Source organism: Hippoglossus hippoglossus, chromosome 8 (genome assembly GCF_009819705.1).
Source record: "Hippoglossus hippoglossus isolate fHipHip1 chromosome 8, fHipHip1.pri, whole genome shotgun sequence".
Taxonomy (NCBI): domain Eukaryota; kingdom Metazoa; phylum Chordata; class Actinopteri; order Pleuronectiformes; family Pleuronectidae; genus Hippoglossus; species Hippoglossus hippoglossus.
The window spans coordinates 14,375,158-14,387,940 of NC_047158.1; the positions used below are offsets into that span (position 1 = coordinate 14,375,158).

At 43.8% G+C, this 12,783-nt stretch overlaps 2 protein-coding genes across 4 annotated transcripts; one reads left to right on the plus strand and one right to left on the minus strand.

Moving 5' to 3' along the window:
• Window positions 1–166: 166 nt before the first annotated feature.
• On the minus strand, window positions 167–6,608 carry tecra (trans-2,3-enoyl-CoA reductase a). The gene is made up of 11 exons (XM_034592106.1): window positions 5,811–6,608; window positions 5,062–5,113; window positions 4,936–4,980; window positions 4,733–4,836; window positions 2,728–2,843; window positions 2,387–2,492; window positions 2,174–2,246; window positions 2,042–2,085; window positions 1,889–1,946; window positions 1,723–1,811; window positions 167–1,214 (listed from the first exon to the last, which is right to left on the minus strand). The coding sequence occupies exons 1-11, from the start codon at window positions 5,976–5,978 to the stop codon at window positions 1,041–1,043; spliced, it is 1,029 nt and encodes a 342-aa protein (XP_034447997.1). The 5' UTR covers window positions 5,979–6,608; the 3' UTR covers window positions 167–1,040.
• A 2,806-nt stretch (window positions 6,609–9,414) lies between these two features.
• Window positions 9,415–12,554, plus strand: dnajb1a (DnaJ heat shock protein family (Hsp40) member B1a). Of its 3 annotated transcripts, none has more exons than XM_034592104.1 (4): window positions 9,417–10,199; window positions 11,054–11,251; window positions 11,288–11,709; window positions 11,811–12,554. In XM_034592104.1, the coding sequence occupies exons 1-4, from the start codon at window positions 9,989–9,991 to the stop codon at window positions 12,039–12,041; spliced, it is 1,062 nt and encodes a 353-aa protein (XP_034447995.1). In that variant the 5' UTR covers window positions 9,417–9,988; the 3' UTR covers window positions 12,042–12,554. The 3 variants fall into 3 exon arrangements, with proteins under 3 accessions (XP_034447994.1, XP_034447995.1, XP_034447996.1); XM_034592105.1 differs by having other exon boundaries at window positions 11,054–11,245; window positions 11,291–11,709; XM_034592103.1 differs by having other exon boundaries at window positions 9,415–10,199; window positions 11,054–11,709.
• The last annotated feature ends 229 nt before the right edge of the window (window positions 12,555–12,783 follow it).

Sequence of the window (12,783 nt, forward strand, 5' to 3'; positions counted from 1 at the left end):
TCCACTGCAGATAACATTTCTGCTCAACGCTGCCCTCTCACATTCAAATTACAGCAGGACTTCTTTTTTCAATATCACCCAAATTCCTCATTTATTAAGGAGGCTCAGCTGATGCAGCCTTCTGTGAAATTTAAAATAGGTTACAACAGCTTTATCTTTTTGGTTTTGAATGAATTTTCCCCAATATCCTGTATATGAATTTAACCCTGCACAAATTGTCAGATAAGTACAAAACAATAACAGGTTGGAAAAAGCTAACTCCACGAAAAATGCACATAACACACTGATAAAAGTTTGATGACTGAAACGTGGTCTTTTTGCTTTTTCAGCTGAATAGCTTTTGCAATGTAATTGTCCTGTATGACTAAGAGGTGTATTTTTGTGCGGACGTGTCTGTGCACGCTATGAACAGTGTTGTTCTCTCTGTTACTTTACCTATGCCAGAAATACACTCATGCTCAAGTACAGAAAAACGTTAAGCCACGGTGAAAAACCCGGGAATCAGAACACAAGTTCTAATCCAGATCTAACAGCAGTAAAATAATGTGTAGGTCAGTTGGATCTGTCAGATCAGTGCTGAGCTGCGTGAGGCCACAAAGTTGTCAGCTCCAGGCTGCAAACTAGTTTGACAATGCAGATTAGCCCCTTTGTTTGCCAGCTCTGTGGGAAACTTCACTGATTGGACTGCGGACAGCTACGGACATAATGCAAACAAAACTCTACATCACATATTTTACAACTCATCAAAGTAGCAAAATAAAAAGGATATGTCTTCATCTCTGTCTTCAAATTCACATACATTAAATTAAGACTGTTCTGTATTTCCTTCCTTTGCCAGTAACAGTCCCGCATTCACCAGTCTGTAACTGTCACTCCCCATAATGGATGGACACGTTTCATGGAGTTCATGTGATCAAGATGTTTCCATGCCGTTCACCTCAGGACACAGTCTGACATCCAAATGGACGGAGGAGGGCCACAAAAAGGACCCAGTCAGGGAGGAGCTGGGGTGTGTGTGGCGACCTTTGTTTCCTCTGGCTCTACAGGATGAATGGGAGTATGGACGCGCGCAGGGTTGGATAATCTCTGAACTCCTTCAAGTAGCCGCGGTGTTTGCCTTTGGCCCACACGGTCATCTGGATGAAGGCCACGAGAGTGAAGAAAGCCACAGGCACACACTGGGTCATCACTGTGAAGCCGATCCAGGAGCCCAGCTGTGAGCAGGGAGTTCACACACACACACACACACACACACACACACACACACACACACACACACACACACACACACACACACACACACAGTGCATTGAGATTCATGGTAAAAGTGCAGGGTTTAACCAGCAGATGGCAGCATCATATATTACAAGCCCATAAAAGACAGTATCGGCTGCTGGGGTAGTTTATACAGTCTATAGTAATTTATAGTTGGCTTCAATACTTTAATGCAAAACATGATTTGAGCAATTAAACAGACTAAAAAGGAATTTGAATAACATCTTTAATTCACAGGTTTGTTATTATAAATCCAAACTTTTAAATAATTTATTATTCATGTAAAAAAGATTTAAAAAATCATAGAATATTTATTTTAAAAAATTCATAACATTTTCAAATTTTGTATTCAAATGTAATTAAATTTTTCATGACAACATTCCAACATTATATATTTTTAAATCACATTTGTCTGAAAATGATGAGTGGATTTGTGTATCTTCTCACCTCGTACGTGTAATTCGGACAAGAAACGAGCCAGAAAATCCACGTGAATGGATTTTTCGTTGGATAAGGAATCTTCTTGGATTTTGAACCTGAGAGGGAAACACAGATTAATCGTTGCCTTTGCCCTGAAATGAACACCATTATATCAGTGGTACAAAATTCAAACCTGTAATTTTGAGGTTACGTAGTGCAATGTGGATGGAAAAATTCCCCAGTTGACAGACCTGTGAGAAAGATGAACATCTATGAAACTGTAATTTATCTGGAAGAAGATTTCTCCTGAGCCAGAAAGATGCATCTTCTACACGTGAAAACTCACCAAGAAAATATAAAGACCTGCGTTCACCTGCTGCGTCCCATAATCTGTTGATGTTTCACACAAACAGAGATCAAGCTGGATGTCGACTACAACTGATGAGTTCAAGTGAGAATCGCAGTGTTCAGCACTTACAGGGAGGGGTGTAGAGAGGGTGGTTAATGTAGTACGCCATCCAAGCTGCAGTGCACCAGTAATAGCCACAGTTCTGGAATAGAAAGGGGGCTATAATAAGTTAAAGTGTCAGGGCAAGGCAGCGGCTTCGCGTACATTTGATGCAGATTTCCAAGGACAAGAACACAGAGCTCAAGCATGAATATCAAAGTTCAGAGTATGCGACACGCTCACCTTGAATATGTTTCTGAGAGGCATGGTCCCGTGGGAGATACGATGGACGAACAGCGTCTCCAAAATCCTTTTGACGTAGTGGAGGGAGTGACACATGGAGGCCAAGCTGCAACAGGACACACACACACACACACACACACACACACACACACACACACACACACAGTCCCATGTTGAGCAATGATTTATACATCGTCCACCTGCAGTCAATTATACTTGGCCCTGACTCAGTGTCAACATTGTAATATGCTCCACAACTGTTTGCCATGTTGAGCGGGGGCATCTGTGCAGAGACACACTGCGGCAGCAACCAGACAGATCCCTGAAAACACGACACTCACTGTACGACCCACAACTTGCTGCTGGTGAAGTCATATTTCGGAGAGTAGATGAAGGGGAGACGGAAGTAGAACATTAAGTAGATGATCAGTGGACCTACGCACTCTGACAGGAACACCTGCAGGGAGCAAAGAACAGACAGAGGTGCTTAAAAAATGTCTGCGAACAAAACACACCAGCTCTAAAGTTTTGTTTCTTTAGTAGAACATATGTTTATCATCCATGTTTTATCTGTGTCACTGCCTAGGTTCTCAAGGGAGCTGGAGTCAATCCCAGCTGACACTGGGCGAGAGGCGGGTGGTACACTCAGGAGAGGTCGCCAGTCAACCACAGGACAACCAGTCACACATTCACATCTAACTTTCATTGTGTTTGAGTACCTACAGTAAACCACATAGAAAAGCCAAACCGCTAACCACTTCTCCACCGTGTCGTTTTACACACCAAACATCCATCCGTGCATTACCTCCAAGGTAATAGCAGGATTCAATTTAAACCAATCTACTTTTTGTTTTCCACTTTCTTTTTGGGGGGGTTTCAACATTTTCACAGATTTCTCAAAATAATTCATGGTTCTTGATGAAAACAATCCAACATTTATATCCAAGGATATAATGATAAGGATATAGTGAATTGAACTCTGCCATTCTAGTTATCTATACTGTTTATCCTTTGAGGAGCCAATCCCGGCTGACTGTGGGCGACAGGTAGGATACATCTTACACAGGTCGTCGACGTCAGCAGGGTCAACATACTCTCCAATTAACCTAATCTGTATGTATTTGGACTGTGGGAGAATTCCTCAGAAAACTCATGCAGACACTGAGAGAATATGCAAACTCCACACAGGAAAGGCCCTGGTTGAAAAGGGAATCAAACAAAGAACCTTCCTGCTGTGAGGCGACAGTGCTAACTACCATCCACACTAACCAGTAAATCATTTCTCCCTGTCAGAGCAGCACTCTGCCAGTCTACACTCCCTGCCAAAGGGAGAACATGTAACTGACACCAGCAGGTCTCAACCCAACCACAACCCAACTTGTCAAGTGCACCTCAAAGCAAAAAAATTCAGACTACTTCTCCTCAGCACTGGCAACAATTCAATGTAACAATAATAGTATTTAACATGTACCCACGGAGCAAATAAGACACTAAGACACCTTGTAATACCAGCTTTCCACAAATTATACGATCAAGAGGAGCTGCAAAGCTGACAAGGAAGTCGATCCCTGAATCAGCACGTTAACCAGAGCCCTGGCTCAGCGTGCCTGACCAACAGCTACCGGTGATCTCTGCCGGGGCACCACCCTGCACCCATTGGCATCGTAGCCGAACGCCTGGCACGGTGCTGAGGGTTGTGTCAGTCGGTTTGGTAAAGACAGGGAATGTACAGCATGTGTGGGCAAGAGAGAGCAAAGAGGTGCAGCGAAAGGCAGGTGAGAGGTCATAGGGATAAACACCTTTGGGAGAAATGGGGCCACGAGATTATATATCCTAGGACACAGGACGGGCACAGGGAGAGGTGAGAGAAAGACGAACCACAGCAGAGCACCACTATCTGTCACTGTGCTCTGATATTTGTATTCAAGGCAGAGAAGAGTGTGTGCTTATATTGAAAATGCAAGAATTCTAAAAGACCACACCAGTGGTTTTGCATGCTCTTAATCCAATGAGAGAAAATTGTTTGTGCTCTGCAGACCAATTTGAAAAGCAGGCTGCTGCATTCCAGCGCTAGTTTGTCATAGCCAAATCATCCCCAGAAAGCGAGCATGGTTTTCTTGCAGCATAAACATTGCTATTCAGAGGATTACATCTCAAAGCATCCTTGGAATCAGCAACAAACTGAATTACCATACTCAAACCTTGGCAAAGACCAGTTCATTTCTTATGAATCAATACCAAATGAAGGTAGGAATAAATCTAAAAACACATCATATAGTGAACCATAGCTCACAGTGAAGCAAAGCATCAGCTAACACATGCAACACTTCCTAATAACGCACTCACAGTTCCCCATGTGAGCTGGGGTCCGAGGTCACTGAAGTAAAAGCTGGCGGTGGTTCCCACAGGAAGTGTCTGCAGAACATCCTCATCCCTGAGACACTTGGCCTCTGAGAAACGGGACAGATGAGCGCGGACAACATCAGATAACACGTTGTTCAACAGAGTTGGACATATCTGTGGAGATTATTGGGACAAAGCACACGTACTTGGATCCAGACGCAGAGATTGTCTGGCGGGATACCACTTTTGATCTGTGGGAATGGAGAGATTATTATCTGATGTAAACCAAAACCAACCACATTAAACACGTTATCTTCATTTATTAAACTTACACGATTTGTGGAACAAGGCTTTAATATCCAAGATGGTGGCAGTTGGCTCCACCTGCAACCAAAACCCACACAGAATTACTATCAGAGACATTAGTGAGCTGAATATATAATAAATATAAAATACTGAGAACTAAAAAATACAGTCATGAGTGTTACTGTATTTACTGCAGAAGTTGTTGTTTCTTTTGGAATGTGTCAGACTTGCATTTTGCCGTTTTCATTTGCAACGTGATCCCTCCTGTTGTTGATGCGACTCTGCACATTTACACAAGCTGCTATAAACATGCGTGTCTCTCGCTCGCCTGTTGGCCCAGTGCAGAACAGAAGATTCCAGCCTGATGAAGAGGGAATTCTCACCTCTTAACTGCAACCCCGGCTCAATACAAAAACCTGACTGATAATGGCTGCACTTGACCAGGCCGCCTGTGAAGCAGATGATTATCTTTAAAATGACCCGTCTGCTAACAGTGATGACTCTGTGGTTCTTGAGCTGAAACAAACACGGCTCCTCTTACTCCACTGGAGAGTATTCACAGTCTCTGCCCGTGCTGCTTTTAGCACAGACGTGTGACTGTTTAAATAAAGGAAAAAAATGAAACAGAAATCACTGATAGGTGATCAAATCTGACGCATTTAAAAAAATGACTTAAATAGCTGTGATCAGAAGTTATTTTGAGTCCTGCAAAATCATTATGCTCAAATATAAATGCTGGGTGTAATCAGAGACCCTCCATCATGGTGACGCTCACCTTATCCAGCAGTAAGAGTTTCTCCTTGGTCTTCAAGTCCACAATCTCCACCTCAAAGTAAACGGTCCTTTTGGCCTTTTTGGGAGGTTTCGGTTTTGGCCTCGGTGTGGATTTCTTCTCGGAATCTGCTGTCGTCACATTCTTTGCCTCTAAGGCGAGTACATCCATGATAAGGTCTGATCCCAAACCTCAGCCGCCTTTCAAAAGAATCTGTGATCGCGTCCCCTGAAGCCTGTTGTCCTCTCACGTCTTTCCTATGCAGCCGCTCCCAGCTCTTCCTCTCCACAGACCTGCCAGTCCAACTAAAGTGTCTTCTTCGGTGTCTTCTCGGAATAGCTCCAGAGGAAGAGTGACGTGTGTGAGACCATAAACAACTTTTTTTTCCAGTATATTATGAAGCGGGTGAGGAGAGGTGGTCTGAAAGCATGAAGTGAACCTGCTCCTCACCTGAATAGCTGCCTCTTCATGATCCACAATACCCCCTGCCCGTACACCAAACCCCCTTCAGGCAACAAAAACGCACCGAAGACGAAACCGGAGAGCCCTAAGACATAATCCAAAGAGCGCCATCTACAAGGCTATATATAAATTGCCTGATTTGCTCTGCAGCGACCTGGTAACCTTGGGAAACCATGTAGGCCTATAGCCGTGCCCAGTGTCGAATGCCAGTGTGCTCTCATTAGACCTACAAGACACAACTCCGGTTTTTCCCTGCTCCTCGCCTGGATACACAGAGGTGGAGCCCCATTAAAAGCCTGATCCACGGGATGAAAAGACCTCTACATGCCAACACCATGCACATCTCCCCCTCCTCCTTCCCCTGACCACCTGTGAGCCTGGTATTCTTTTCTCCTCCTGACCTCCAGAACACAAAAAGACAAACATGTTTATTTCGGGGTCTCCTACATGTGTGGTTCAAGGTTTAGAAGGAGCCAAAAAAACTGCTTCCAACATAACTTCAAGGAGAATGGATTTTTTTTGTGGCGGGAGGCGGGTTTAGAAAATGTTGATTGGGAGAAGATCAGAGACGCCTTTCATCATGCAGGGTCAACTGAATCATTACACATAGCCAACTGCATATCTATATTCTATGGTCTATTTATAACCAGGAGTCCGAGCCAGCAGCGGGCAGTGCTATAACAGTTTGCAGCCCTGGATCTTTTTTTCCCTCAGTCTTATATAATAAAAATCCCTCTGCTAACGCTAATCATTTTTATACTAATGGCCCGGAAACAATGAAATGCATGTGTAAAAATATTTCTAACGTATGCTGAACTGCAACCAGCCTCTTTTTTAAAGGTCGTAACACTTGGGTCTGACATGTGAGGAATGCTATGACAGGCTGCTCCACGGGCTCAGCGATCCTCTGTGTCACATTTGTTTAAACACTGTTACGCTTACATCTAATTTATGTGAAGATGGCTTTAAGAAAAATAGATAAATGTAATATTTTCCTTTCTGTGACTGCAACAGGTCAACACACACACAACTAAACATTCCAATATAAAATATTAGCTCTATGAGATACCTTATTCAACTTTTTGTGATTCAATGAGCTTGTGATTTGATGTGGTTTTAGAGTCTGTAGTTAATGTCCTGAGTCAGGACATAGGCTGGGTGAGACCGCTCTCACTCTGGACATAATGTATTTCAACTTGTGCCCTCTGAGGGGCGCTATAGAACACTCTACCGCCAGTGATCAAGCAGGCCCAAGGTTGATTATGGTCATTTTGTAGGCAGATGTCTGTGCTGCTGTTGTTTTATACTGAAAGATGTTTCTAATAATATGTCCAGTAAACCTTCATGGATGTAGAATCTATTGCAGGATGATGTTTTGGACTCTTGATTTTAGCTAGATGCTAATACACTTGGGAATTTTGGGGATTTGGTTTGTAAAAACTCCCACACACTTTGTCTAACCATTCAAACATAAACACATTCGGCTCATTCAGGACATTTTTGCTGTCCCTTTTTATTTTTCCAACTCTTCATACTTCAGATTTTTGGGCTTAAGTTGGCAATGACCTCTGTATACTTTCACCAATTTCAACCATTCAAACGTCAAAATGTTCATCTTGTTCAGTATATTGCAGCCCTCAATTTTATTAGGGCCCGAGCACCGATAGTGCAAAGGTCAGATGCTTTTTGTTTGATTATTCAGGAAAATTAATCGCATTTTTGACGGCTTGAACACATTCGAAAACTCACCAACCTTTGGGGGCGTGTCAGACCTATGTAAAACCTCCTAGAGCTTTCATCAGATCGATTTTAAATTCAGTGAGTGTCATCTCAACTCTATGGAGATTAAAACTACCTAAATTTGTTTGTGTACGTCACATGGTCTGACTGTGGCATGAGGTCATAACGTTTGATGATTCGCCAAAAAGGAGGGATTTATTACTCCTCTGTGCATTGTCCAATCAGCATCAAACCTCTTTCACATGACCACAGTCCAGCCCTGAACAGATCTATATGTCAATATTGACTCATTTTCACAGCGCCACCTGCTGGCGACAGGAAGTGACATGTTTTACATGCTCCTGGCTGCTTTACAATATACAGCTCAAATGAGTTCATACAAGTCATAGGACCATGGTCAGAATTGTGACATTTCCTCAAACCGTGTAAACATTGAGGTACAGCGAAGGTTCATCCTTGCCAAAGGAGACCAAGTTGTCATAACTTCACTGTGCATTGTCCAATCAGCACCAAAATTATGTCATATGATCAGTGTCCCGGCATGAACAGCTCAATATGTCAATATCAACTCCGGGTCATAGCGCCATCTACTGATTTGTCCACTGTGCATTGTCCAATAAGCACCAAAATCTTCACCTATGATCACAGTCCCAGCTTATTCTTCATATCAATCAGTCTATTAAGTATATACTGTTATATTTCTATATTTATTTTGTTGATTTAGCTATGGTTAGCTGGCCAGAAAAAGAAGCTAGCCAGCTAACAGCTAGTTAGTATTGTAGATATTTCTCTTTCTCACGAGTAATGGATTGTAAAATAAGATTACATGTATCAAATGTGCAAAAGCAGCTCTGTGAAATGAATGGTAGGTGTTCCGTAGTGAATACATACTGTTTGGGTCATTTTTGACCCATGTGTTTATAAAGTAAGAAAGGAAAATAATGAATTGTGGTAATCAAAAACAAGATATTTAATGAATACTTAGAATATTAAATGATAGAATACATTTATTTCAAAGATATAGAAAAGAAACACTCTTGCATGAAATAACAGGAAATGAATACGGGTCATTTTTGACCCATGTTGTGCATTAGAAGGGTAGTGATACAAAATTTATTTTGATTCAAAAAGTAACAAAGGAAAAAGTTAAATAAGATTTAAACTGGGAATACCTGAAATACTGAATGATGAAATTCATTCACTGCAAATATATAGAATATAAAAACTGAGCTGGGTTTTTGAAAGAATAACTCTTGCTTGTGACTTACCTTTTAACTCCACCCAGGGTTTAATAGAACACTTCAAAAGATTCATTAAGCAAAGAATTATTTGTTGTCAGTTTGCTTGAATGTCAGTGTCGGTGACATTTCTTTGTCCTATTCATCATACGTTTTGAAATATTCAACCTTTTCTGCATTGTTTGATTTTATAAGGGATGTCTGATGACCTCGTCACATGAAACAAAACACTGCACTTTCACTCGGAGGAGCCTCTGCTGAGCAAAATGTGTTTTAAGCTATTTATTCTATAGACGCGTATCCGTCACTTCCTCAGTTGCAGCGTGGCTCAGACGAAACCGGAAGTATGTGGCGGGGACTCCTCTCGGCCCGGTGCTGATGACACACAGCTGCAGCTTCTTCCAGAAGTTTCCTCTCACGGGTTTTACTGACCCGACTTCAACGGTCGGATTCTCCGGGTGAGAAAAGCGGTGCGTCGCGGTGTTTCGTGGTTTAAATTCAGTGACAGTCCCTCGCGTCGTGTCGGCTCGGAGTTTTAAAAAAGAAGTTACCCGCTGTGAGAGCGTGACAAGTCGGGGGAGCGACCACCCTTCGCCGTTAGCTAGCCCGGCTACTGCGGCGGAGCCTGTCCCCGTCACCCGGTCACCACCGGACAGGACACGCTGGATGTGCCGCTGCCACGGAGCAGAAGCTAAGGCCTGGGATGATGCTCGTGTGAGGAGGAACTGATCGGACTCTGGGATGGTTAACGACTACTACACGGTGCTGGGAATAGCCAGAGGTGCGTCCGAGGAGGAGATTAAGAAGGCGTACAGAAAACAGGCCCTGCGCTACCACCCCGACAAGAACAAGTCCCCCGGAGCAGAGGATCGATTCAAGGAGATCGCGGAAGCCTACGATGTCCTCAGCGATGCCAAGAAGAAGGACATCTATGATCAACATGGAGAAAAAGGTAACCCTGCTCCTCTCTTCGTCGTCATCGTCATCATCATCACGCTCCACCATGTGCCCCTGCTTGTGTTGACGTCTCTAGTAACATCCACATGGGTAGTTTACGGTTCAGCTGATGCTCGGATGAGGGCTGGGCAGTGAAACAGCATCAGTGATCATCGCAATTCAACCTTCATCAATAGCAATCCAATTTTAGTTTAAAAAAAAAAAATCAGTCTTTAAGCTTCACAGAAATATTAATTTGCCATTTATAGTGATAATTATCGATATCCACTGATAAGCTCATATTTCTTTTTTATCGTGATATCCCTTTTGGCCCCAGTACTGTTGCAGACTGATGACAGACACATCAATGAGCCATTTGGGGGGGGGGGGGGGGGGGGTGCATCAGTAAACTTGTGTGAGTGTATGTGTGACTACAATAGCTGTAGAATTTGCTGGAAACAGCGAGTTCTTGCCTGTCCCGCTAGTCCGTCTCTGGAATGATAGCTCCTGTTTAACCAGTTTGAAAATGCTCAGATTTGTGCCTCGGGTGGGGGGGTTACTGTCCACATCATTATGGGATGACATTGTTTCAAAGCAATAAACAAAATTGTATGTCTACTTACGCTTCTGTCACCTTCTGGTCTTGGAAGTGTGTCAGTAGTGACCTGGGAAAAGAAGAATGACAATAGAATTTTTGAATAAAGTTGTTTTCAATTTGAAATTGAGCAGGAAATTTAACAAATAGAAAATAAACGTTTTAATGGAGACACTATTTCTAAATTACCTTTTGTTCATATGAGACAAAAAAAGTTCCTGACAAGTTAAAGCACACAGCTCTGATGCTTCTCCATGTTTTTTTTTCCTTTTCAGGATTAAAGGGTTCGGCCGGCGGGGGAAGTCGAGGACACAGCGATCAAAGCTACCACTACTCCTTCCACGGAGACCCTCACGCAATGTTCACAGAGTTCTTTGGAGGCCGCAGCCCGTTTGACCATTTATTCTCACAGAATGGGGAGGATGACCGGGACGTCAACGACCCCTTCCCAGGGTTTGGTGCGGGAGGCATGGGAGGAGGCATGGGAGGAGGCATGGGAGGCATGGGAGGAGGCATAGGAGGCATGGGTGGCATGGGTGGCATGGGTGGCATGGGTGGGTTTCCCAGGCCCTTCAAATCCCATGCAGGAGGCCCCCGCAGGCCGCATGAGAGGAAGAAGGACCCGCCCGTGGTGCACGAGCTGAAGGTGAGCCTCGAGGAGGTTTTCGCAGGCTGCTCCAAAAAGATGAAGATCTCCCGCAAGACACTGAACCCGGACGGCTGCACCATGCGCAGCGAGGACAAGATTTTAACAGTCGACATCAAACGTGGCTGGAAGGACGGGACAAAAATCACTTTTCCCAGGGAGGGAGATGAAACTCCCACCAACATCCCTGCAGACGTGGTGTTCGTGGTCAAAGACAAACCCCACCCGGTGTTCAGACGAGAGGGCTCAGATATTATTTACCCTGCAAAAATATCACTCAGAGAAGTAAGTGATATAGTACAAAGAAAAAAATGATTACCTGTTCTAGTAACCACATTTTGACTAAAGATGCTGATGCCTCCTACTCTCTCTGTTTCTCTCTGCAGGCGTTGTGTGGCTGCACAGTCAACGCACCGACGCTGGACGGCCGGACCATCACTGTGTCTTCCAGAGACGTTGTCAAACCGGGAATGAAGAAGCGTGTCGCTGGAGAAGGGCTGCCCCTGTCCAAGTGCCCCGAGAAAAGGGGCGACATGATCTTGGACTTCACCGTTAAATTCCCTGACAAACTCGGACAAAGCACGCGTGACGCTCTCAAACAGATCCTCCCGCCGTGATGTGACGATTGAAGTTTGCCCTAAAGTGTAACAACTCTGACACTCTCTCTGTCCATCCTTGAGCCAGACAGTTTGAGGCACAGGGCAGATTTGGTTCCAGCTGTGTAATTTTACCACGTGAACACCAAACCCACTTTCTGAGCCAGTATCCAGTCAGTGTATTAAGCGTCTCAAGACTTGTAAACTGACAGCTGAGGTTGAGTAACAGTGTTAAGCAACGGCCTGCTTCAGTGTCAGGCTTAAGTTAGAAAAGTAAACCGTAGCAAGTGTGTGTGTGTGTGTATGTAAATGTTATAGCTGCAAGAAGGAGAAGGACTTAAGAGTTCACTGAATTGTATCGTTTGAACATTTTATTTAGAGTTGGAGGATGTGGTTTCAGTTTAGCACTTTTTTGGGAAACGCTTTTAAAGTAGCTCCCAGCTGATTAACAATACCTCAGGTGCACTGACGTATGCTTGAATGTAGCTATAACTACATTAACCGACAGGATGTGATTAGTTTCAGCCGCCAATGACCCCCCCCCCCCGTTCAGCCCTGGTATTAACTTCCACCCTGAGTGAAACGTCCACAAGTGGTCTGCACCAAGTTCAGGTATGAACGCACTGTGTGAACTCGAATGCGTCCGAGGCCACATACGAAGTACCGCCTCCTCCGCTGACGTCCTCTGACCCGCTACAGTTTCACAATGAATCAAAAAGATTTTTCACTCAGCTTTCATACATAGATTTATTTTTCACCACAT

Excerpts from the sequence above, each read along its gene's own strand:
- tecra (XM_034592106.1), bottom strand. The coding sequence starts at position 5,978 with ATGGATGTACTCGCCTTAGAGGCAAAGAATGTGACGACAGCAGATTCC. Across the intron at positions 4,837-4,935 it reads ATCTCTGCGTCTGGATCCAA|AGGCCAAGTGTCTCAGGGAT; the intron begins GTACGTGTGCTT and ends CCCGTTTCTCAG. Across the intron at positions 2,086-2,173 it reads CCCTCTCTACACCCCTCCCT|ATTATGGGACGCAGCAGGTG; the intron begins GTAAGTGCTGAA and ends AAACATCAACAG.
- dnajb1a (XM_034592103.1), top strand. The coding sequence starts at position 9,989 with ATGGTTAACGACTACTACACGGTGCTGGGAATAGCCAGAGGTGCGTCC. Across the intron at positions 10,200-11,053 it reads TGATCAACATGGAGAAAAAG|GATTAAAGGGTTCGGCCGGC; the intron begins GTAACCCTGCTC and ends TTTCCTTTTCAG. Across the intron at positions 11,710-11,810 it reads CAAAAATATCACTCAGAGAA|GCGTTGTGTGGCTGCACAGT; the intron begins GTAAGTGATATA and ends TTCTCTCTGCAG.